Source organism: Eurosta solidaginis, chromosome 1, assembly GCF_040869045.1.
Source record: "Eurosta solidaginis isolate ZX-2024a chromosome 1, ASM4086904v1, whole genome shotgun sequence".
Taxonomy (NCBI): domain Eukaryota; kingdom Metazoa; phylum Arthropoda; class Insecta; order Diptera; family Tephritidae; genus Eurosta; species Eurosta solidaginis.
The window spans coordinates 345,428,249-345,454,589 of NC_090319.1; the positions used below are offsets into that span (position 1 = coordinate 345,428,249).

Here is a 26,341-nt window from a genome sequence, read left to right on the forward strand (position 1 = left end):
ATTCATATTTGTAACAGGATTCCCCTCGCGTAGGTGAGGTTGACAATTGGGTTGCGGAAGCTTTGAAGCATAAAGATTTGTACTGCGCTTATCAACCTTTGATTGGGATACAGAATTGCATACTCCAAAAAAATTCGGGAATTTTGAAATTGATTTGCATAGTTTTATTCACACAATTAACAGTTTTTTTTTTCTCGCATTGTCGAAAATAACGAAAAGAAAAGAAATGATAATTTTTTTTAAATAACACAGGCCGACAGCATCTAAGACCTAGAAACCAGATTATATATTTTCGAAGGATTTTGATGCGATGAATCGAAATCTGTCCTCAAAATTGCTCTATCAGCTCTGGTTTTCGGGATATCCTAACCTAAAAGTGCAGAAAACACCGTTTTTGCCATTATTTGAGGTTATGTAGCCTTGCAGATGTTTTCTTTCACCAAAATAATAGGCTGGCATCTTTAAGTACAAGTCTTCTTCTTTCAAATGGCGTTGAGTTTGCTCAAATATAATTTTTTTTTCGCTCAGATATCGCATTTTGAAATTTTCATGTTTTTAAATTTTCCTACACCTGAAAATCGATTAAGATAACATAGACATGATATATTCGATTACTAATTTTCTTGAATTGAGTCTTATTTTCGCATCATAAACCTTCGGAAGTATATAGCCTGGTTTCTGGGTCTGAATGTTGGTTAAATTTTGTCGGCCTGTGTAATTTTTGGTGCTATTTTCGTGTTTACAACTAGCTGTTCTTTTGTGAATTGACAATTTAACGCGAATTTCAAACCTTTTAACTGAACAGTATTTTAAAAGACGGTGACATGCAACCGATGGTATTATATGATGAAGACCATAATCTTGTAACTCAATTGTTCCGAATCCTGTTAATAAAGAAAAACAACATGAATTCACATTAAATAAATTTTAAGCATAGTATATTTGTAAATACATACACATCACTGAATGCAATTATTATATCAAGATTTGCAGCGCGTGTCACAATTTTCCTTTGTTTCTATCTTAATTGCATTGAAATTTTTCAATTCATTATGTATCTATCTTATTTTTTTTTTCATTTTAGAAAGCAAATTAGTAAATTTAGCATCATTTCTGCTTTTCAACCTTTTTCGCCTTAATAAATATGCGAAAAAAATACAAATGCATAAAAGAAATCAATGTAAGTATAAATACATGTATGTAGGTATGTATACTTATAAATGTATTTATACACATACATATCGATTGGTGAGTACACACTTTTGCTAAGTGCCTATTTGACCAAAACTGACTTTCTGAAACTTCAGCATCATGCCTACCTAGTGTGCATTTTTTGTAAGCGAGTTATCAATAATGACGGCTCAGAAACCAGTGGAAATATCTGTTAAGTGCGTAAAACTCTCAATCGAGAACAATTGATGTTTCGGAGCGACTTTGCCATAAAAAACGGTTCTATCTTCTCTTAATAATTAAAAAATTATATTTATACTTTTAATCTATTGTATTTTGTGAATCTATATTTCTCAGCTGATGAGTTTCTCTGTAGCTGAGCGGTGTTAGATCTCGGCGCATAAGAAGCCACTGCCTCTCAAAGACTCGGTAACAAATAAAATTATAAAAATAAAAAAAAATAAAAAATAAAACAAATAAGAATTAGGATACAAAAAAAAAAAAAAACTATGTATGCATTAAAAAAACAAAAACAAAATAACAGGATTAGCCTGGTTTAATCGTGCCACTTGATGGCAGTGCGCTGCCACAACGTCCGAGAAAAAAAAAATTTTAAAGTCAGTGCGACAAATGTGTTAAGTGATCTAACAAGTTTATATTTCCCATTGAAAATAAATTTAAAATGCTGATCTGCCTTCGCATATATTTTGGCGTGCAGATTTCGAATCTGCTATTAGAGTTGACCTATCGAGTCTAGTTTCGGCTCTAACCTAAAAAAAAAACAGAAAATAAGCACTGGTGATTTTATTTAAAATATATATTTTTGGAAAACCGTGATCCGTTAGGTGAGTTCTGATGGCGGACTGGGATTAAGCATGCAAAAGTATATGGGAATACATGTGTCGCATTACCAGATCCGCCTTATTTTGGCTTGTGTGGTTCAGGGGCGGATTAAGGGAGGGGTTATCAGGGGCTATAGCCCCGGTGTAGCATTATACGTCACACCCACTGTATTGTATCATTATACGTCACACCCACTGTATTGTATCATTATACGTCACACTCACTGTAACATATTCGCGGCATTACGCATAACAAACTCCAAATATATTTTAGTAATAATCATATTACAATATTTTCCAACATAAATTATTGAACTAACCCAGACGGCTAACCAACATCAATGGAATGCCGTATATGAGACCCATATCCATTCACAGCTCATAAACTATACATACAAACATACAACCCATGGTGGGAAAATATTAAAACACTCAAATTGATCTGCTGACGCTGCTAAATGTACAAAACTACATGTATGGAGTTATGCATACAAAACTACATATACAAAGACTGTATACAAACGTACATGTATGCATAACCCATTTCCTATGTACTTATTTTTAGTTATTAGTATTAAGATATTTATGAATGTATAGGTTAAGTAAATTACTATAAAAGACAAGAATTTATTTAATAAAACAAGATTTAATGTTGGAACATTGAACACTAAACATCTTTTCCTTTTTAACATTTCATGGCGATCCTGCCAGCCTAGGTCAATAACTAGCACAACTGCTAAAAGACCTAGCTGGCTAGAAGAGCCTGTCAGTTCGGAAAAATAAAGAAAAAATAAAACCCAGGATTCACCTTATAGAATCAAATCAACACTCACCCAATGTTGACGAAAACACCAGGAAATGCAAATCAAATTCTACCACCACTATTTCAAACACATCAACCATAACCATTTGGATCTACCCACTATACACCTAACAACAAGTGGACAGGAAGATACACGGATACATATACATATATTCGCATAAGAAGTGGAATAAACTAGACAGAAGTTACATGGCTAAAATCATCGCATAAGAAGTGGAATAAACCAGGACAGGAGAAACATAGCTACATCGAGAGAGGATACATTAACAGTCAACGGAGCATCGGTTATATGAACAAAAACTGGCAGCTTATATTATAAATAGGTATAAAATTTAGAAAACAAATTGGGCGGCCTTTATGGACGCTAAACAATGAGCAAAAACGAAAGTTTTTGCTTAGGATTTTTTTTGTCTCTCTAAGTAGGAAACAAAATAAATAATATGAAAGAAAATTAATTGAAAAAAAATTTTTTTTAACGTCGAGCAAAAATTTTATTTGTTGAAAAAAAAAAAAAAACTTAGTTATCTCTTTAGTATGCAAGAGATAGAAACGGAAGAATTTCACAGAATTTTTAAAAAGTGTGAAGACACTTTAAAAGAATTCATTAAAATTTCTGAGAAAGTTCTTGAAAACCGTAATAATACCAAACAAGGTCCGACACCAATTACTATAGAAGAGTATCGGCGACGGAACCAGTCGGTAAAAAAGGAAGAAATACCTAAAATACCTACCCCAAAAATCCGAAAAAGAAAACGGGGAGGTAAAGAATTTAAAATAAGGAAAGAGATAGCTGAGAGTTATAAACTACTAAATTTAACAACAAAAACCGAGGATAGATTAAAATTAAAAGACAAGATTAGAGAATTGAGAAAGAAAAAATAAAATTTTTTGAGTAAATTGGAATGTCGTCTAATCACAGGGAACACCCCAGTACATGGGAAGATAAAGATATTAGAAATAAAACAGAGGTAGATTATGAAAAACAGCTCCTATGGTTAAAACCATTTTGGAAGAAAATAGGCATGAAAAGGGAACCTACAGTAGAAGATGTAAAAAACCCTACAACAACAGAGGAATAAATAGCTAGGATGATAAGAACGGTCTTCCCAAATTAAAAATAATTTTTTTTGAATTAAAATCTAATACTAAATTATATACTGGTTGGCAAATAAATGAATAAATAAATAAATACAAATTTTCTTAGTAAAATTTTTTTTAAAAAATGGCATGGTGGAAAACTATACTAATAGGTATCGCAGGATACGAAGTTGGTAAGGAAAATACAGAAAAATAGCATAAAAAATTATTTTTAAAATATCGTGTAAAATGAAAAAAAATTTTTACATTAAAATGCTAAAATTAAACAAATTTTTCCAACGAAATCTTTCTTAAACTTTTATGTCAACTAAATAAGGAAAAATAATAAAAGTAAAATGGAATGCATAGGATACAAGAATAAAATCGAAAAATTTTATTAAAAATTAAAATTTAGTTCATTACTCATAGAAGCAGGAAAATAGCCAAAATGTCTTGGTGGACAAAAATAGCCCAAGGCATTATGATAGCCATAGCTGGCTATGAATTCGGCAAAGAAACCTCTGAAGAGGAAATAGTTGACAATAAATTGGTAAAATATGAGCCACAAGCCCAAGTGGACACAAAAACTACAGACATTTGGCTAGGTGCTTTAATATGCACGATAGGGCTATTAATAATAGCGATAGCCGCTATTCTTAAAAACTATATAAAAATCAAATATAGGCAAACGAATGACGTGCAACAACGCATATAAAATTTTTTTTTTGCCCTTTCTACCCAAATTTCCAAACTCAAAGCTGAGGAAGAGCCATAAATAATTGGAGTAAAATCTCACATAGTGTCTCAAAATGTCACAATCGACAGTAAAGGTAGCTCTGCCTAATGCGAACAGCAAATCCAAAATCCGCATAATTCCTTCGATTGCCCCCTGACAAAGATGGCCAGGAAGCAATAGGAAATTCTAGGACAGTGGAAGTAAGCAAGACCTAAAGAAAAAAAAAATATACTAATATTTTACAACCAGCTCATAACAACAAGCATGAAGAAAAAGTCACACCGAGAACCTATATATATATATAGATAAATATTAAAGCGCTATATAAATTTGCAAGAAAAGACTAGTCGCGCTCGTTTTCATCTTAGGATAGAAAAATGGTAGCGTAGAAAAATTTTCAAGCAACCAGATTGTTGAGGAAGTTATTGACTTAGGACAATATTCGACCAGGTATAAAAGAAATGCCGGCAATCCAGGACTTGAAATTTATAAGGAAAACACAGTTGTCCTGAGGGACAAATTGGTGAAAATAATTGAATATTTACTGCAGTAGGCGAATTTATAAAATAATAATTGGTACCCAAGTTCTCTAAGATCAAATAATTGCACTAACCAAAGAGGTTGTGCCTGTGACAATCCCGGTATAAAAATAAAAATAATTCTTCATAAAAGTCATGACGATTCTGTCTTGGTGGCCGCCGCAGAAATCGCATGACTCATAAGATCAAAGATGTTGCTGGAAAATAGGGAAATTATCGAAAATATAAAAATAACATTTAAAAGATACGAAACATTCTTCTTTGCACCCACTGTACCTTCCACTTATCCATAACAGAACTACTATCAATACATAGCTACCCCGCTCTTCCCTCAGCAACCACTCTACTCTACTAGCTACCCCGCTCTTCCATCAGCAACCCCTCTATTGTATACAGTTTATTACAGATTTACCTTATTATGAATGAAAAAAAAAGAAAAAATGCCTAGTGAAAAAAAAAATCTTTTTCCTTGAATAATAAACAGAATTAATTTAATAAAATAAAATAAATACAATCATTTATTGCCTAGGTCTAAGGTCATATTTTCACACATTAGCAAAATACTTCACTTTAACCCCAATAGATATAATAGGAAAATAGTTTGCATAATTTACTACATAATGATAGGAACAGTAAGGATAAGGAATTAATAATCCATAAGAATAGGCTTAAACCGTATGAAATAAGCATTTCATGTTACTCATTGCACATTAAATATCTAAAAAATCGAAAAAAAGAATTTTTTTTTCTTTCTCAATTCCACATTTACATAAATTATTATAAATATATAAACATTAGGGAATATATACCGACAAGCGGATTTTAATTGGGTGCACACATTTAAAATCCGACTATAAAAATGTATACAATAAATAAAATAAATAAAATACGAATAATAATCATTAAACAAAAAAAAAAAAAAAAAACTTTTTCTTTTTAAGATAATAATAATGTAAACAATAAATATAGAAGTAATAAATATATCAAGGTCAGCAAATCAAAAACAAAAAGCAAAATATCAAAATATTAACAATACGACAAAGAGTCTTATACAATTTGTTCACACAACAAATGTATAACACTCTTTTTCTAAGGTGGATGGTGTAGCATTATACGTCACACCCACTGTATTGTATCATTATACGTCACACTCACTGTAACATATTCGCGGCATTACGCATAACAAACTCCAAATATATTTTAGTAATAATCATATTACAATATTTTCCAACATAAATTATTGAACTAACCCAGACGGCTAACCAACATCAATGGAATGCCGAATATGAGACCCACATCCATTCACAGCTCATAAACTATACATACAAACATACAACCCATGGTGGGAAAATATTAAAACACTCAAATTGATCTGCTGACGCTGCTAAATGTACAAAACTACATGTATGGAGTTATGCATACAAAACTACATGTATACAAAGACTGTATACAAACGTACATGTATGCATAACCCATTTCCTATGTACTTATTTTTAGTTATTAGTATTAAGATATTTATGAATGTATAGGTTAAGTAAATTACTATAAAAGACAAGAATTTATTTAATAAAACAAGATTTAATGTTGGAACATTGAACACTAAACATCTTTTCCTTTTTAACATTTCACCGGGCCCCAACATCGGAAAGGCCCCGCGAGCTCGAATAAATAATATCATATTACGTATTTGCATACACATAATTTAATTTTGCACCTCAAAATTTATATACAATAGTAATATGGAAAAGAATACATGCACTTGTTAAGCATAAGATAATATAAGCAAGCACGTTCAGAGTTCGGACTATAGTAAGTATATCATGACATATACTCACTGTAATCTGAACCCGCTTGCTTAGATTATCACAAAAACACCATCGATGGCACTTGGAGGTTGCAGAAGCCGGTCGAACGTCGATCTATGTTTTAGTTCGCAAAAAACTTCCTAGTTGCGGCGCTTTAGAAGGCGCCGCCGTTCGGCGAGCGGGCACCACTCGATACTTGTTTAGTGTTTATTTTCCCGGAAAAACAACGAAAGACGAAATGACGAAGTTCGTACCAGTGATGGACGATATGGCGATTTTGAACTGTCAGTGAAAATAGATATGGCGATTTTTATAAGTACCAAAGAAAAAAATATTTGCGAGAATAAATTATAAAAATAATTATAACAGTTTTTATTTATTAAAAAAAAGATCATATTTTGCTCCCCTTAAGGGGGCCCATATACATTTTAGTCCCGGGCCTCGTAAATCTTTAATCCGCCCCTGGTGTGGTTGTGTAATGTATAACACAGCCGCACCAAAAAAGATTAAAAAAAATCGGCGAATCAGGCACTACGACACATGTATTCGCATGTTTTTTTGACGTGTAGAATCCGAGTACGTTAACAGAATTGACCTAACGGCTCTAGACTCAAGCCCAACTTGCAAACACAGAAAACGCAGAGAAACGAGACGAGATTTTTTACAAAATCGTGACCTCTTAGGTCAACTGAAATTGTGGCTGTATAATATAATGAACTCTTACAAAAATTTACTGTATTCTCATTGTATAATCAAAAATAGTGAAGGTATCGTTATTTTTTTATAGAGAAAATAATTTGGTCCCTACATTATTGTCCACAAAATTGGTACCATATTCAGACACCGAGTCTGACAAAGGTGACTCCGATACAGATTTTCAGGACGCAACCGTTTCAAGTTTGAGAGACAATCCGGACAAATTAGGAACAAGAAAAAGAGCAAAACTTGAATTGTGGAAAAGGAATATTATAAAACGAAAGCGATGGCTTGGGCGAAAGTATATAAATAGGAAAGGGATAACAGTATGGGAGAAATTACCCAAAAGGGAGGATTGTTCGAACTGCAGGTACTTAAGGATGTGCAAAAGAAACTCTTGGTAACCACATTAAAAACTTTCCTATGTCTTAGGTATAAATGTAGTGAGAACTTTAACCACGAAACTTAACAGCAATTATGCAAGGCGTATTGGGATCTAGGAAGCGCAGAAAAGTAAAAACTCTATTTAAGCTCCTTGATTCAGAACGTCCCAGTATGCAGGCGCAAAAATTCACCACTTACGAAAAATCATGGGGAAATCAACATCATCTAGCGGTAATCTTTTCTTGTCGCCCTTTTTTCAGAATCTAGTTTTTCCAATATGATGATCCTTGCAACACCTAAGAACGAAATTTGGTTTGATATTTTTATTCTTCCGGTAAAGGTTATACATGAATATGATCGGTTCCTAACTACGAGTTTTTTCAATAACTTGACCGCTGCGCTGCCAAGCAATATTGTTTTTTTGTTTGCGCTGTAGTGTCCACTGGTTCCGTATTATACCCCAAGTTCCACGTCTCTAGCTCAACGGAAACATAGTTAAAAAGTTTAAAAGTTCCTGACGAACCAAAAAGTAATTTATTTACATGAGTGTAGTAATACCCTAGCCAAAGCCATCAATATTTGTTTAGCATATTTAGATTCAGAATGAATCAATTCATCATTGGGAATCATAATATCCTGTCAGGATGTGGGTGTTCCCCGCGTTGCGTAGAAAGCGCATCTTGTCCCGCTCGAGTGTGGCAGCAAGGAGTAAAGGGCTCAAAGCCGGAGTTTCTAAGGTCCGCACTGTAAAAGAAAAGAAAAAAGAAAACTTTAATGAATGTGGGTCTAAAAGCGTAAATCAATTATATAAGTGCACAATTTTTTTTGGTGGGTATTTAACCCATCAAAATTACAACAACCACATGAAAATTTTCTTTAATTTCGTCCGCAAATATCCCTTGGCAGATACAAAATTTTCTGCTTTCGTCCTTTGACACCCCCGCCGATATTTTTGGACGCCATTAGCCCTAGACTTTTAGTCTTGGCCAAATATTTTGGGGCGCATACGCCTGGCTGCCATAAGCACGAAGGTGGCTTTTCCACAGCCAGTCCTGAGGCAGATATCAATTTGCTGGTGGAAGCACAAAATCTCGTGTCTCTTTTTTTTGCTCACAGGCACTAAAGAACTGCTAAAGTAATTCAATAAAACATCACAATTAATCTCGCGAATAAATAAGCGCACTTGTAAAAACATAAACAAACATAAAAGTCAAAAAATGAAGGGGCAACAAAATTCCCAACAATGGGAAATTTGAAAAGTTCCATTCCAAGGGTTGCCATATGGTAGCTCCGAGCGTGGTGATAATAGGTTATAACGGTTGAGACTGAGGATGACAATAGGAAAACGGCACAAGAAAACGGTGTATCTGCTGGGGTGCCATCTATAAAAGGGGTTGTGACTGTAGAAAAGAGATCAGTCTTAAAGTATATTGCACCGATTCGCCTGTGCTGCGCGGTCCGTGGTAGAGTAAAATAAATACACATCCCAAATTTTAATTTGATCAAAGTAGTTCCCTGTGCGCGCTAAGAGAAGAGAAACTAAGTGTTTGAATTTAAGTTTGTTTAAAGAGAGATATATAAGGCTTTGGCCTCAAAAACACCTTTCGATTTCCGTCCGTTAATTAAGTAAACCCACCAGGCTGCATAATGGATGTGGAATAACTTTTTATGGGTAAGTGTCATATTTCGAGATTTTTTTTGTGTAAATATTTTTTTGTTAATTCCCTTTTTTGCGCGATTTTGGGGTTCACGCAACTCCATTGTCGACTTCGGTCATAAATTTTTCCGGGTTCTAATCCCCCCTTCAAAGTTTCATTATCTCCCTTTTTTAAATAATTCTCCCTTTCTTTTGTTGCATTACATTTCCTTGGTAAATTTTAATTTCGTAGGTTAGCATATATTTTTGTCTTTCTCAATTCAAATCGCCCTATAAAATTTAAACATTTTACTAAAAGTAATTCTCCTATTATTGAGTACCTTTTATATTTGTAAAATTTTGTGAAATGTAGTGATATTTTGTGGTGGCAGGAACACCTTAATAAAAACGCGTGAACGCCAAATTGGCGTGAAATATCTCATGAGCCCATTTAAGTCGAGCTGAATGGTATTTTTCTATTCCTCTAGTGGGAATGCCATCTGGTCACCGCGGATGACGAAAAGCTCTAACAGCGCCAGGGAAATTATTATACCGGACATTTATACCTCTCATTTATACATTTATACTGGTCACGTATACCAGTCACCTATACCAATCACCTGTATTTAAAAATTACCCTCACATATCTTCTGGTTCCGGCAGTGGAAGGGCACTCAAGATCGACGAGGAGCGGAAGGGGGTCAGAATATACCCGCGGTAGGTATGCCTGTCGTAAGAGGCGACTAAAATACTAGATTCAAGGGGTGTGTAGCGCAACCCTTCAGGTTGCCAGCGCAATATATAGCTTCTCCAAACCCAATTGTCAACCTCACCTATCCGCGGCGAATCCTGTTTCACTAACAGACGAGGCTCTGGCGACCCCAAGCTCCTCATGGAACTTGGGGGTGGGGAGGGAGGAGATGGCCTGAAGGTTTAATGTGGCCACATAAATCGTTCCCGAGATGGTCGGGCTAGCACCTTAATGGTGCTGTGGTACCGGAGCGTACCAGATCTGTATCCGGCAAAGGACCATCACATCGATAACACTTCCCAAAGCCTTCGGGGAGCAACCTTATCGCTACAACAACAACAACAACAACAACAGCGGAAATGATAGCAGCAAGCGTTTGCATATACAATAGGCTATTTTACGTATCTTTATATGTATATTTCATGTATATATAAATTCAATTTTATGTGGAATTCAATTGTCCAAATCTAAGTGGCACCTATAGGACACGTAAAAGACATCCCAAACGGGTTATTTTAGAGAAATACGTTTTTTTTTTTGGTATCGGGCAGCGGTCAATAAGCCCTGCAACAAACCCCTGAACTTCCTTGAGAGCACTCTTACAGGTAGGCATTAGGGTGGGTTCTTTGCACAAGTTTGAAATTGGCTCGGATTGAGCATATAAGCGTTTGGGTGAATTTTGGTGACCAAGTAGGCCTGAAATAAATTGCAAATCTTAGATTGGGAAACATTGGTGAAGATATCTTCTATGATAGGAATTTTTATAACACAGATAAAGCTATTCTTGTTTAAATTATGTATATATGTTGATGAACAATTTGTCGCCAAGATGCGAGAATATTCATAAATGTGCTTTTTTTATGTCATAAGTCTTTTTTTATAATTCCGTTACATGCATTTCTAATTTTTTGGTACAGTGTCATACATCGAACTTTTTCCGATAATATACATCGTTTTAAAATTTGAAAGTGTGTAAATTCTTATATATATATATATACATGTAGCGACTACCCAAATCAACCCTGCAACAATGTGGCAACATCATAGAACAGCCAACGAAAAATAAGACTTTGAATTTCAACGCATCAAATAATTCGGGACTTTCCCTTAGAAGTTAACACATCGTTCTTTCTAGTTTTAGTTTAGTTTTAAGTTGAGTTATATTTGAATTTATTGAATAAACAGGAATAAATATAGAATTGCAAACATTAGCGTTCTATATACATATGCCTTCCGGCAATTGTTTTTTTTTTTTTTTTTTGGAAAAAGGTGTACATTTTGTATTCCGTGTTTTTGTTTTTTGTGGTTTTTATTAAACCTGTGCGCAATTATACTTTTTGTTCTACGTAGTACATGTAGATGTTCATATATATATATATATATATATATCCTAATATGATAAAATAATGATAATATAATCGTCGTAAGGCAAAATTTTCTATAAATCGGTTTTACATGCAAATCATATTTTCGTGTCAGATAGTCATTGAATTTTTGGTTGTCTAGATATAAATCCTTGTCTTGCATGAATATTGCTATTTGGCTCAATAGTCGTCAGATTGGTCTTTTTTTCGATTTCCTTGAGTAGGATTAAGTCATATAAATAAAATGATAGATTGAAATAAGAAAAGAAATTAATATGGGTTGCTAATTTAAACGGCTAAGGAGGGGGGAGGATGACGAAAGGGTAAGTGTAAAGGAGTCAGACGGAGCAGAGAAAATGGGGACACGCTGCAACGCAAATTGATCGAGCGGTCCAAGGTAGGGTGGGCTTCCTGCGAGGAGTGTGCATCTCTACAGGAAGAGGAGATGGTTGTAAATCCGCCCCGCATCAAGTTGGACAAGGGTTAAGGGCCCCTACCCGACTCACACTGAGCGAGCTGGGGGCAATCCACCTTGATTGCGCAAAGATGCGGATCCACATTAGGTGTCCGTTACAATCCCACAAAAAATTAACGTTTACAGGCAATCGCCTCTAAAAGACAAAATATGTTCTCCTGAAAAGCTTGAAATTTGTCAGTTATCACAAGTGTGCGCTCACCCATCGATATGTACATACATATGTATAAGTCATAAGAATACAGCATACATACATACTTATATATAATACATGCAAATAATATTTATATATCTTTTCATATGCGCATACATATGTACATAAATCTATTTTATATAAGCATCTCCAAAATTTTTATTTTTGTTTCTGTTTAATAGTATAATTTTAAAAAATACAGTTCTATATAAATACAATTTAATTGCGAACAAAATTAATATGCTACAAAAAAAAATTGAAAAAGCTCTATTTTTTGTCTTAGTTTTGCTATTTTTTGCATACTTGTAAGTAGTAATGTTTGAATAGCTGTAAAGCTTGTCAAGTTGGTTTTATTATTATTATTTTTGTTGTTGTATCGATCATTATGTATTTGCATATCCATGCAGTTTTACTTAAACTTAATTCACTATTAGCAGTTGATTGGTAAATCGTTTTGGTTTGCAAGGGTGGCGGTCTGGCGCGTTTTTTATTTTTATTATATTTTTTTTATTTTCGTTTGTAGCTTTTTCGCTATTTTTTAGTCACTAGGTATATTGTGTGTAGTTTTGTCGCACGTGAATAGCAAAGCTATTGACGTTGACGCTTTTGTATTTGCTTTGCTTTGCTCTACGTTAAAGCAAGCGTGTACACGTTGAGCTTTAATTGAATTATTAAATAATCGTTATCTTTTTTTTTTGTAATTATATATACTACGTTTTTTTTGTTTTTTGAAATGTTCTTTTAAGCTAACGAACAATCGCAGGTGCATGTGTGTGGGCTGTTGGAGAATCCTATTTTGTATCCAGCCAATCATTAACCGGCTAAGTAAATGTGTTTTTTATCTTGTTTGTTGCTTTCCACGCTTGTCGAATTTAGAATAGCTTAGCTCGCCGTTTTAGCTCATTTCGTCTCCATTGTGGTAGTCGGTAGAATTCGGAACGTGCACATTGTAAGACATGCTCAAATTCTACATCCGACAAATGGCGCTACGGAATAAAAGAAAAATGTTTTAATATAAGTAAATAACTTTGTGCAGCAAAAAGGCTTTTGAAAAAATTATAAACGTCGGATTTCTTTAAATGTTGTAACGAATCGACACCTGAGTGGATTAACATTCTATCCCGGCTGCTAGTGCATAAACGGCCTATCTTATCATAACTCTCTAACATCCCTATAACTCTGGTCCCAACCTGTAGAAATAGCAAGTTTCCTCCGACTTTAGAGGATATTGTTAACAATGCGTGAGTTGCCGTATTTATTGGATGGGGCGAAGCACTGCTACAACAACAAGAAGAATCTGAACAGCAGTAAAACACGCTGCAAAAATGTATAGAATAATATTTGAATAAACGCAACAGTATGAATAATCCGTAGAGAAAATTAAAAATTTTGTTTCTGTTAAAAGATGTTCACAAAAAACCAGAAAATAACTCCGAACCGATCCAAAATCGGCGTCCGATTCAAAGTTTTTCCGCACAGAACACTTCTGCGGAAGTGAGGGTGCATATGTACTGTGACGAATATTAGTATCACTAAGCGATACTCACATCACTAAGCGGTTATTAAATAAAGACACAACAACAATAAAGCAAGCTGCCACACTTGGTACGTCAACAAATCAATCTCATTTACACACATATGTACATACAAGGCAACGAAGAGATACTCGAAAACACATGTAATTATCCGAAGTAATACTCACATATACACAAGCATATGGCCATGCGAGAGGTTATAAACTACAAATACACATGCATATAGCTGGTAACCAAGTCCTAGATTCTAGAAGGAGAAACGTCTAGACATTTGGAGAAATATGCGGACAAGGCAACAGAGAGTATAAAAGCAGAGCAAGCTGAGTAGTCAGAAATCAATTTGATTTAAACACCCAATTAGTTGTGAAGTGAAGTATAATTGTGAAGTATAAGTGTACTACTCCCAAAGTAGTCTAATAAAGACAATTTTGCAATACAGAGTATTGGAGTTATTTATTCGACAGTTCAGCGATTCGAACATTAGCAGAAGGTTTCAAATAAGCGGAATTTCCCGAAATTCGTTACAGTACAATAAAAAAACGAAAAATACAAGAACAGCAACAAAATGTGCAATTGTTTTTTTGCACATAGCTCCTGACAGCTTGATACGAGTATATCTGCACATTGGAAAAGAAAAATAGAGCAAATAGATAAAATAAAAGAGGATATGGAATAGATAAATAGTAGAAGTTAGATTTAGATAAGGGCGTGCGGGAAGAGTAAGCGATTTGGAAATTGAGTGAGCCGATTAAAATAACATAAATAAATGTAACGAGCGATAACCTCCGAAGAGATTTTAGGTCGAGATTCTCTTCCACTTTGCATCGTGCTCCTCTTGATTTTTCCTACAAATTGGCGGGACGGGACCTACTTGTTTTATGCCGACTCCGAACGGCATCCGCAAGGCAGATGAGTTTTCACCCAGAGCCTTTCATGGCATAAATACACACCCGGAGTGCTTGCCAAACACTGCAGAGAACCCCGCTCAGAAAAATTTTCTTGTAATTGAAAAAACTTGTTTCGAAAATTTTGATGTAGCTTTGTCCGGGCGTGAACACAGGATCTTCGGTGTGGATGGCGGAGTACGCTGCCATCACACGACGATGAGCCGATTAAGGTAACTTTGAAAAACGTAGAAGGGAGAGAAAGTAAGAGAAAGAAGATGGTGGGACAGAGGTGAGGCCGGAGCATAGATAGAGAACAATGTATGTCTGGTTTAATCGCACGGCTGGGAGTATTTCACGTTCGTATAAAGATCTGATAAGCTAAAGACTATTTTTACATCTTCGGACCGTATAGCGACAATTTCGAGTTTTCGTATTACAGGTCTCCCACATACTCATTCGCAACGTCATGATGACTTATATATAATTTGCTTTGAATTTTAAACTAAAATTTAGGGACTATTCGGGAACTAAAGCTTGTAAATAACATGTGTGCAAATGAGTGAGTTGAGTGCTGCTCTCCCAGCGGGGTAGGGGTCAGAATATACCCATGGTAGGTAGGCCTGTCGTAAGAGGCGACTAAAATACCAGATTCAAGGGGCTGTGTAGCGCATCCCTTTCAGGTTGCCAGCGCAATGTATAGCTTCTCCAAACCCAATTGTCAACCTCACCTATACGTGGCGAATCCTGTTTCACTAACAGACGAGGCTCTGGCGACCCCAAGCTGCTCATGGAACTAGGAGGTGTGGAGGGAGGGATGGCCTGAAGGTTTAATGTGGCCATATAAATCGTTTCCGAGATGTTCGGGCTAGCACCTTAATGGTGCTGTGTTACTGGAGCGTACCGGCTTTGTATCCAGCAGGTGACCATTACATCGATAACACTCCCCAAAGCCTTCGGGGAGAAACCTTATCGCTACAACAATAGTTGAGTGCTGCCAACTATTATAGAATTGATCCGAATCGTTGCAGTGAGATTTGATTGTGATCAAGAGCTGGATAGATTGTTTAAAAGCGATTGTTATATTCCACTCTGAAGTCGATTAGTTTCAACCGGAGACAAAGCCCCCGTTCTTTGAAGATTATTTACCTCTAAGTTACAGCGATCAACATCGGTTGGTAGACGATAATTTGTGATGACTAATAAGTGATAAGGATAAATTTTAGCCGGTTCATGAACGAGCAATGAATGTGCCATATTAGGTAAGCTGCGACGTATTAGACCAGCTTGTGGATAATGATAGGATAAAACGCCCGAATATGTGCTAGAAGCAGGAAGCTCACCACCCATCTATAAATATGTAGATAGGAGATAAAAAAATATGAAAACGATATAAGGCGAGATTTTTTCATATATTGCGCTTACCAAGGCGCGCCTATCACCATCGGTAATGGAATCAACTGAAGCTGCAAGATAAACAAAAATTGTTTAAAAAAATTTGGCAAAGAACTTATTAAAAGAACAAAATTTTAAGTAAATAAATACCAACCTTCCGATTTTCCACAACTTAAATCTGTACTATGAGTTTTATCCACCAGACCTCCATATGAAAAATCCTAATATGTAGGTAAAAGTAAATGGTTTAAAAATTTGTTTTCATGTTGTTGAATTTTAAATAGCAACTGAATTTTGTATGTGCGTATGACTAGTAGATAGTACCCTCGTGAATTAAATAAGTTAACAAATCTACAAATGTGCAAATTAAGATCGAAAACAGTAAATGTAAATATACAACTTCATGCCGTGCCAACATAAAAAACGGAAGCAAAAAAAATATAAATAAATATATATTAATAGGTTTAAAACACAGCAAAATAAAAAAAAAATGTACAAAAAAAGTTGATTACTGAAAGCAAACAAAAAGTATTTGTAGCTTCATATTAAGAACCATGATACAAAAAATTGAGGTAGTTCCATTTAGTGTGACGTTAGCCACTTGACTTTTGCGGCGATATTTTTGATGAGATTTCATATTAACGAATACGATTAAATTACTTGCATAGTTATTTTAAATAAAAAAGAAAAAAATGAGCCCCATGCCTTGGAAATATTTTAATACGAAATATCAGCCTAGAAAAGAAGGTTTTTAATAAGTTTTTCGAGCTCCCGAAAATTGTTTATTTATTTATTTACTAGAAGACCCGGCAGACGTTGTTCTGCCCTATATTTGGCCTATCAGCATACATTTTAATTAGCCTTTTCCGTCTAACTCTGCCCTTCCGCCTTCTAACATTTTATTATTACGTATAAACAAATAAAAAAATTTGCAATAAAATAATATTGCGACTATGAACTGAGATATAACCTATCCTATGTCTCAAGTTAGATCAAACTACACACGGGGTGCAAAACAAATTCAAAATCGGTTCAGTAGTTTAGGAGTACATCGCGGCCGAAAATGTTGTGACACGTGTTTTTTATATATGAAATTTAAGTCAATGGTTTACATACCTTACAGACTAAGAATTAATAATTAAAAAGTTTATGAATAGTACAAGCATAGTATTTGTTTGAATTCATTCGATTAGCAAATATACCTAAATTTATTTCTCTACATAGCAAGTTAAACTCAGCTAATATTCTGATAATAGGTTCATTCTGAGCATACCTTGTTTTGCAAAGGTCAACTGCAAATAAATCATTATGACGCAGACATCGTGTTGGAACATTAAGTCTTATGCAATGTAATAAATATGGACAGTCTATAGCTCCATTTAAGACATCACGAAGAACTACTAAACCGGAAATCAGTCTTCTACTGGCAAGAGTATGCAAATTAATCAATTTGCAACGAGAAACGTAAGATGGAATAGGTAAATCAAACCTAATACCGGACGAGGCGAATTTTAAAAACTTTTTTTGAACCTTTTCAATTATATTAGTATCTACTTTATAAAACGGATTCCAGATTATGGAAGCATATTCCAATTTAGATCTTATAAATGTATTATAAAGTAATTGTTTAGTATATGGATCCTTAAATTCAGAGCTGCTGTGCCGAATAAACCCTAACGAGGAATACGCCTTAGGTATGAAATAATTCAAATGTTCAGTAAATGTAAAATTTGAGTCAAATACAACACCAAGGTTTTTGATTTTATTACTGGATCTAAGGACAGTATCAGAAATAGAATACGTAGTCTTAAGTGGTGACCTAATTTTACAGCAGGTAACCGAACAACATTTATCAATATAATGGATAGTTTATTACGAAAGCACCATTCTTGAAAATTTATTATTTCAATCTCTAATGTTTCAAAATCAGAGAGAGTTTGGTGGAAAAAACATGGTTCGAAGTATGCAAAGCAAGGGAATATAGCATTCTTAAATGTCCGTACGTTTGCTCAGAACATTGTGACAAAACATACACGTTTGTTAATTGCTTGCTCATAGGAGGTCCTTATAAACCGACACCGCAATTTCTTGATAAATTGGCTACAAGTCCACATTTTTTATTTTTTTATTTATCGTATAATTCCAGCGTTGTGCTTTAGGAGGGAATTGTTAAACAATTTTTTAAGGAGAACATTACCCTGTAGCTCTGCAGGTTAGCCACTAGTTATGAGAGTGTTTTTGCCCGTTGTACCAGGGGTCACCTTGGGGCAGCCCCGCCTATACACGTTCTGTGCCCTTTTAGCATTGACATAGATGTGCAGACTTTGGAGGTACACTTTTTCTGAACATGCCTTAAGAAATATTCACTGTAGGGGCATGATAATAGGGCCATGCTAGAAAAACAGGATTTTTCGTGTATTTTTTTTTGTCTAGGGGTCAAGCTGCCATAAAGATATGAGTCATTAACGAATTTGTGAGTCGTTATCCACTATTTTTCAATGAAATTGCATGTCTTACTGTATTCTCAATCGATATATATGCACATAAATCGTGCTAAAGCATATTATTATTGTTCCAGATGACCAGTGCGTTTTCATCCTAAAGGAAATTTCCATCTCGAAAAACCACAATTTCCCCTTAAACAGTAACGGTATGGCAACGCTTGTGGGAAAAAAACAAACATTATGAAACTTCAAAAATCCCCATATACGTCAAAAAAAATTTGAGTGGAATTACCTTCTTTTTTGTATCATGTTAAGAACGTGTATTATGACAGTTTGTATTTGTTAGATAGTGTAAAAGAGCCACTGAGATTTTTTAAAGCTAACAGGTGATTATATTCAACACTAGCATATTCGTCAGAAGTCCCGTTGACTGCCTCTTCTGATTATTCTTCTCTTTCCAATTATCTCTGCTTATCTTCTATTTATCATTGTTATTCGTTTCTAACCTTATTTGTTCCACCTGTTTACTCACTTCACACCCATCGCCCCATACCATTCACCGAAAAAAAACGAATAAGTGCGCGAAGTTGGGTGCAATTCTATTCAGTAGTTTGTAGTTGGTCAAATTGGTTTGCCTACAGTTAAAATTGAGCCTCGTTTCCCCTCTTCACTATCTACTTTATTTTCTTCTACTCTATTTTCCATTTTTCTTATAATGTTGTCTATCCCTTTCCCTATCTTACCGTCCCCCTCCCATTACCAAACCCATTCCCAGCCCCACTCCCACTGTCATTCCCACTCACACTCCCATTCCTAGTTCTACTGCCACTACAACTCCCTCTCCCATTCTCTCAATTTAGAAAATCTGCTTCACCTGACCGACCGATTTCAATACCATTGTTTGTATGAACCGCCTACGACGCTATATAAAACTCACGCAATTTTTAGGATCGCATTCATTTTTATATATAAGACGAGCCTGACCCGTGCGCATCTTGCGCAACCAATATAAATGTCTCTTATCAAATATCAACAGAAATCAACTGTTCTATTAACTTACGGCTTGCGCTGTCATCTAGCGTACAATACAGCTTGTGCTGCCATCTAGCGTACAATAGTAACTACTGGTAATGCAGTGCAAATATTCACAATAGTTCCATAGTACAAATAGATTTCTTTGTGTGCTCACAATCGTTTATTTTTAACAAATTATTTTAATAAAATATAGATAAACAAAAGCACTACGACCAAAATTGTCCAAAGCTCGCTAATAGCCCGAATCTCCATCTTTACAACCAAAACTTTATTTTTAGATTTGGATTCCAAATAAGAGCGAAAAAGGGACCCATACATAAAAACAGCAATTAGAATAGACAGAGATAGATAATTGGCCCATTCTCCTGCGATGTTACTACTATCCCAGTAAAGTAAAAGGGTCATTTGTATGAGAGCTTCTGCAAAAAAAAAAAACACTTGTTGCATCTCCCCACTCCATGTTTGATCCCTGTCTCTCCACCGTATCTTCCCCCTTTCAAATTCTCAATTTTTCTCTCTTCTACACCCACTTTATTTCCTTTTTCTCAACCTCTCTATTTTTCTTCATCTCCTTACTTTCAATTGCTTCCTCTCTTTCCTAACTTCCCCTCGCAATTTCTTAAAGTTTATCTCCATTTACTACGAACACTTTCTTTCTTCTTCCTTACCTTGGCTTTCTTCTTCTCTCCAATTATTACTTCTATCGCTTTTTTTTCGAAATTCTGCCCACACAATACATTTCAAACGAATCGCACTATAAATAAGATAAAGTTGGCCCGTGGTCCACATGCCAGAAAGAAAGTTTTTCAAATATTAAGCTTATCGAAGTGAAGATCCTGTACTAAATTTCAAGCAAATCGCATCATAAGTACGATTTTCTTAGAATAAGTCGACCCATGTTTCACTTCTCGGAATAAAAAGTTTCACAAATATTAACCTAGTCAAAGAGTACTCCTGTACAGAATTTCATGCAAATCGCCCCATAAATTAGATTTTTTTGATGAGGTCGATCCCTGGTCCACTTCCCGTAAAGAAAAGTTTCTCCAATAATAAGCTAGTCTGGGAACGACCCTTGTACAAAATTTAAAGGAAATCAATCATTAATAATTTTTATTTAGGATTGGTCGGCCTCGGGTTCACTTTCTGGAAAAATAAGAAAGAAAATGGGCCAATTTGGTAAACGAATGTTGGAGTTCGGGTGCAGATCCGAAGTTGATGCAGATAAATACAGCATCACGACTTTGTTGTTGCTTTTGCATGTTGAGTTTTTATCGAGATCTGGATCAGGTTTCATTGGAACCCAACTAATATGTGTAAGATGGCAGCTAAAACTGAAATTTTGAAAATAATTCCGAAATCCTCCTAGTGACGAAATAGTGTCGACGATGACGGCGGGATATTTTAGAAACTAGAAGGAAACTGAACAGAAATATCTTGCTCCAATTCCTTGACTTGTTTAGTAACAATATTGAGCAAAAATGGATACAAAATCACCAGTCTCAAAAGGATAGAACCAAAAACATCGAACTACCGATTTAACAACGTAACGAAAAATCTCAGAGGTTGTACAAAATTTTAGTTCTCACTTTTATATTTGATGTCGAAATTGAAGGTTCTCAGGCTCACCATTTTCCAATTATTCTCCAATCTTTGCGAAATTTCAGGATTCTTAGTTGATCTGTATGCAAATAAAACGACTGCCCCTATTCATCCAGAAATTTTCGTTGTATAAAGATTTCAGACGAATAATTTTGTTTCTTATTCGTCGGAAAAATTTATTTTATTGTTGCTTTTCTTCTCTTTTGTGTTCTTTCTATTACATTATTTTTGCTGGAGTTATTCTTTTGTAAATAGCCACTTCCAAACAAAAAAATATTTAATATTATATTCATGGCACGTAAAATTAAAAGCTATATATTTTATTTTGAGTGTGCAATCGCACATTGGAGTCTTATTAGAGAACGGCAATTGGGAGCGAATTGAGAACTATCTTTTTCCTCAACTAGGAGAAAAATATCCGATCAGCACAACCAAGATGTAATAATAAAGGTGATGTCCACGGTGGAATAACCAGGTGAAGTAAATAAACAAGACAGAAGATGTACGCTATCTGAAATTATAGGGATGTATTTTCAACGGTGAGAAGAGAGTAAAATTTTTACCCGCTTTGAATAAATAGTAGCAGAAAAATTAATACCTTGCTACGAAGGCCATTACAGAAACTGTTTTTTTTTCAGCATATCAGTGTCACCTTACGCCAATACAAAAGGGGATATAGAGGACCAGTGCGAGTGTGGTATCGAATAAAATGAAAGTAAAATTCAATAATGCGTCTAAAGTAAACTTACCTCAACTTCAACTGAAGTTGAAGCTTTCATCGATAAACCGGACATAAAAGGGAGTTATCCATTATTTAGTTGAACTATAGTAACTTTGCGCACTTAAATGGATTTCGGGTTCGGTGAAAAGTTTTACAGTTCAACTTGGAAGTGACCACAATACTCCTAAATGTGTTTCCTTCCCTAAAAATGCATTCATATTGCCATCTGCTCTGTTAATTTGTCGTTTAGAGTCGGAACTAAAACATATGCCCTTCTAATATTTTATACAAACTTGATCAGAAGATCCCCCAAAAACTCCTGACAGTTGAATTCGTGATGTATTATCTACTAATGTTACCAAGTTATTAATTACTAAAATATGCCAGGGGATATACTAGCCCCCCGGCAGTCGGTCTAGGACCAGAAGATTCTGCTCCGATCGAGCCGGATACATATATTCTAAATTACAATCCATAACTTAACATTACTCTTATCTTAGTGGTCTAATTTTTAGGGCAAAACAACAACAGTGAGTTACAATTTTTATTTTTTGTAACTATATTTAGAAATCCATTGTTTTAGCGAAGTTTTTACATAAATAAGGTGTAATATGACAGTTTTGGTGTTCTTAATGCAGGAATGACAAAAACATTTCTCTCGAAAGTCTTCAGTAGCGCTGCACAGGCGAAAATCCTTGTTGGATATGACGTAAATACAAATTGTTTGTTTCAACAAAGACCTGTATCAATTTTTTAGGAACAAATTAAACATCAACAATATGACCCTAATAGTTAAGCACACCCTTACTTATGAAAGCCAACACGAAGGATACTCAAATTATGAATATCTGTAATTAAATCCAGTAAAGGTCAATCGATATTCACTTACTATTTTATGTGAAAAAAGTACTAAAACTACCATATTTTACTGCTGAAAAATGCAAAAAAACAACACTTTTTCAGGGACAACATTGGTGAAAAATTTTTAGATAGCCGAATGACAGAACTAAGAATTTAGAGCGAGACAATTGACGGCTTACTTCACCTGGTTATTCCACCATGAACGAAACTATGAACCAATTTTTTTGTCTATAAATTACATAAAAATATGAATAAAAGAAAAAGGAAAAAAGTTCACAAACCGACATACATCAAGCTATTATTTTTCAAGGATTTTTTGGTAAATTCATGTTTTGCATAATTTTTTTTTATATGAAAATCAAAGTGTATTAATTGTGAAAGTTCTCTCATACAGAATTTTACCAAGTATAATGTCAAAAAAGAAAAAAAAAAATCTTAAACCATTTGAGATAAGTTTTTCAAATTTTAAATTTGTGAAAGCTAGTTTATATTTTTAAATAAAACACCAACATTTGCGATAGCAATTTTTCAGGAATATTAAGCGCATGTGTACTCATAATACTTCTCAGCTTACAAGTCCATATTGTTGTTGTTGTAGCGATAAGGACACTCCCCGAAGGTTTAAGGGAATGTTATCGATGTTGATGGTCCTTTGTCTGATGCTAATCTGCATCATTAAGGTATAAGCCCGATGATCTCGGGAACGATTTAGTATGACCCCACCCCTTAGTTACATTAGATACTTTGGTTCGCCTGAGACTCGCCTGCTATATATTTGTATGATACATTCATATTTTTAACAGGAAAGGTGAGTTTGACAATTGGGTGGCGGAAACTGTAAAGCTATAAAGCTTTGTCGTGCCCTGGATACTCTTACAATTTTATTTAGACATAGGTAGACGTACTTCTGAAAATGAGCGGATGAAAATTGCGGTGCGTGTAACAACAGCAAAGAAAGGAAAATAGTCCATGTTTTTTTAAAAAGCCAGCTTGCAAACTAAGACGTAAGCCATTGAAAGAAAGCTATGGGGTTGTATTAAAAAAGGCAGCTCCTTCGGAGAGTGACTTTATCGCTACGACGACAACAACATTGACATGTAAGCTGCGAAGTATTATAAGTGTACCTGTCTACTATTTTGTCTTATTTAATACAAGCTATCTTTCGCAAATTAAAAATTTATAAAAACGAGCCGGACCCGTGCGCATCTTGCGCAACCAATATAAAAATCTCCTATCAAATATCAAAACAAATCAGGTGTTCTATCAATAAGTCTTGCGCTGCCATCTAGCGTATGGTGGCAACTGCCGGTAATGCATTGCAAATATTCAAAATAGTGCCATAGTACAAATAGATTTCTTTGTGTTCTCACAATCGTCTATTTTTAACAAATTATTGTAATAAAATATAGCTAAACAAAAGCACTACGACAAAAATTGCCCAAAGCTCGCTAATAGCCCGAATCTCCATCTTTACAACCAAAACTTGATTTTTAGATTTGGATTCCAAATAAGAGCGAAAAAGGGACCTGCACATAAAAACAGCAATTAGAAATAATATATATGATTATCTCAAATGGGTTAAGATTTTTTTCTTTTCAACATTATGGTCCATTATGGTTCTTTCAGTCAAATTCAATCATACTTTGTTCAATATACTTTGATTGCATTACAAAACTGCGCGGTAAACAATTCGGTATATTCTAAATAAAGAATTAAACTAGGGCTGTGGACTGCATCCGGATTTTTCAACTATCCGGATAAACCGGATATTCGAATAACAGGATAGCTAAGCAAAAAATTCCGGCTATCCGGATTCGTAAATGGAACAGCGGATATCCGATACGTAAACGGAAAATCCGGATATTCGTGTTCCGGATACTGGAATATAAAAGTTGAATATCTGCATATCAGAATTGAACGAAGCAAACATCGAAAAATTATTTTCAAAATATGTTTGTAGATTATTAAATTAACGTCAAAAATTAAAAAGCTACAATTTTACAAGCATAAACAATTTTTTTTGTTTTTTAATGTTAAATAAACATGTCGCTCATTTACTTCAATAGTGTCATAACTCAAAAAACATAATTTTCCAGGAGAGCCATTCAAAGATTTTAACTTCCATATGTTGCGCATATAAAGGCACATTTTCATTTTTATAGCACGTGGTAAATTTTTAATTTATCACAAAGATTTTTTTATACAACATAGATCATGATATTGAGTACGTTTATATATGACACTATTGAAGTAAATAAGCGATATGTATATGGTACATCAACTTGTTGCTTTCACTGAATAACAAAAAATACGGTTATTAACCGGATCTTCATAAATGGGATATCCGAATAGTTTCACAAACGAATATTAACCGGATATCCATGCCATCCGGATTTTATGCGTGTCAACGGATATCCGTATATTCGAATATGCGGACATCCCTAGTTTAAACACTTCTCAAATTTTCGTATTTTTTTCCAAAATGTTTTTGAAATTGGTTTTCATGTCTTAGTTAAACAATTCATTGAAGCATTTTCTTAAATTAACCAAAATATATAAAAGAAGAAACTACATGATAAAACTTGTTTATTAATTTTTGGTTTTTAGCTTCAGAAAGTTTGACACAAAGCCTTCAGTACTTGATAGGAAGTTAAACAAAATATATTTTAAACAAGAAAAAATAAATGCAACAATTTATTACACACTTGTGTAGGTACATTCATCTATTTAAATATAAAAAGCAAGTAAATACGTTTAAGTGTTCAATGACGAAAAATAAAGAGAAAACTATAGAAATCAGGAAAACAAGCAATTTTTAACTTTCAAAAAGCTCTTACAGTAGCAACAGTTTGTACAGTAGAAGAACCACCGGCCGGAGTAGATGCACTAAATGTGTGAGAACGTGGAGCCAAGCCGTATCCTGGTTTAGGAACATGTCGCAAGGCGCTCACCACTATTAGACACATACACAGACATACAAAGAATGTAAATGTGCGTTATATATTCGTGAAATGTGTTTTTGTTTTGTGTAGTGACATGCAATAAAAATGACGAAGAAGAAAATGTTGTTCGTGATCGCAAATTGGATAATAATGATAATAGCGTCCAAGCAAATGATAGAAGCGTCCAAGCAACAAATTTTCAATGAATTGCAGATGAAGCATATGATTGGTGATGTTAATTTGACAGTCAAAATTATGATCCGACGATTTGTAGAGTTTACCATTTTTATGAGGATGAAACAAATTGCGTGTGCGTTGTTATTTTGGTTGAAGTTGTTGTTGTTGATATCAATGAACAAAGATCAATATGCAATTCATCAATCACGATAAGTAACATTAATATTCGTTAAAATACGCATAAATATATTCCGTAA

General features: G+C 34.5%; 1 protein-coding gene across 4 annotated transcripts in view; it reads right to left on the bottom strand.

The window, feature by feature from the left end:
• Positions 1-910: 910 nt before the first annotated feature.
• Unc-115a (Uncoordinated 115a) overlaps positions 911-26,341 on the bottom strand; it is a 125,857-nt gene continuing 100,426 nt past the window's right edge. For 2 of the 4 annotated variants that reach the window (XM_067762493.1, XM_067762492.1), the window contains 4 exons: positions 16,460-16,526; positions 16,336-16,376; positions 16,060-16,260; positions 911-13,477 (listed from right to left, as the gene is read on the bottom strand). In XM_067762493.1, the coding sequence (XP_067618594.1) occupies positions 13,364-13,477; positions 16,060-16,260; positions 16,336-16,376; positions 16,460-16,526 (423 nt within the window). In that variant the 3' untranslated portion in view covers positions 911-13,363. Of the gene's footprint in view, positions 13,478-16,059; positions 16,261-16,335; positions 16,377-16,459; positions 16,527-25,802; positions 25,919-26,341 lie in introns of all 4 variants that reach the window. The other 2 variants (XM_067762496.1, XM_067762494.1) reach the window with 2 other exon arrangements.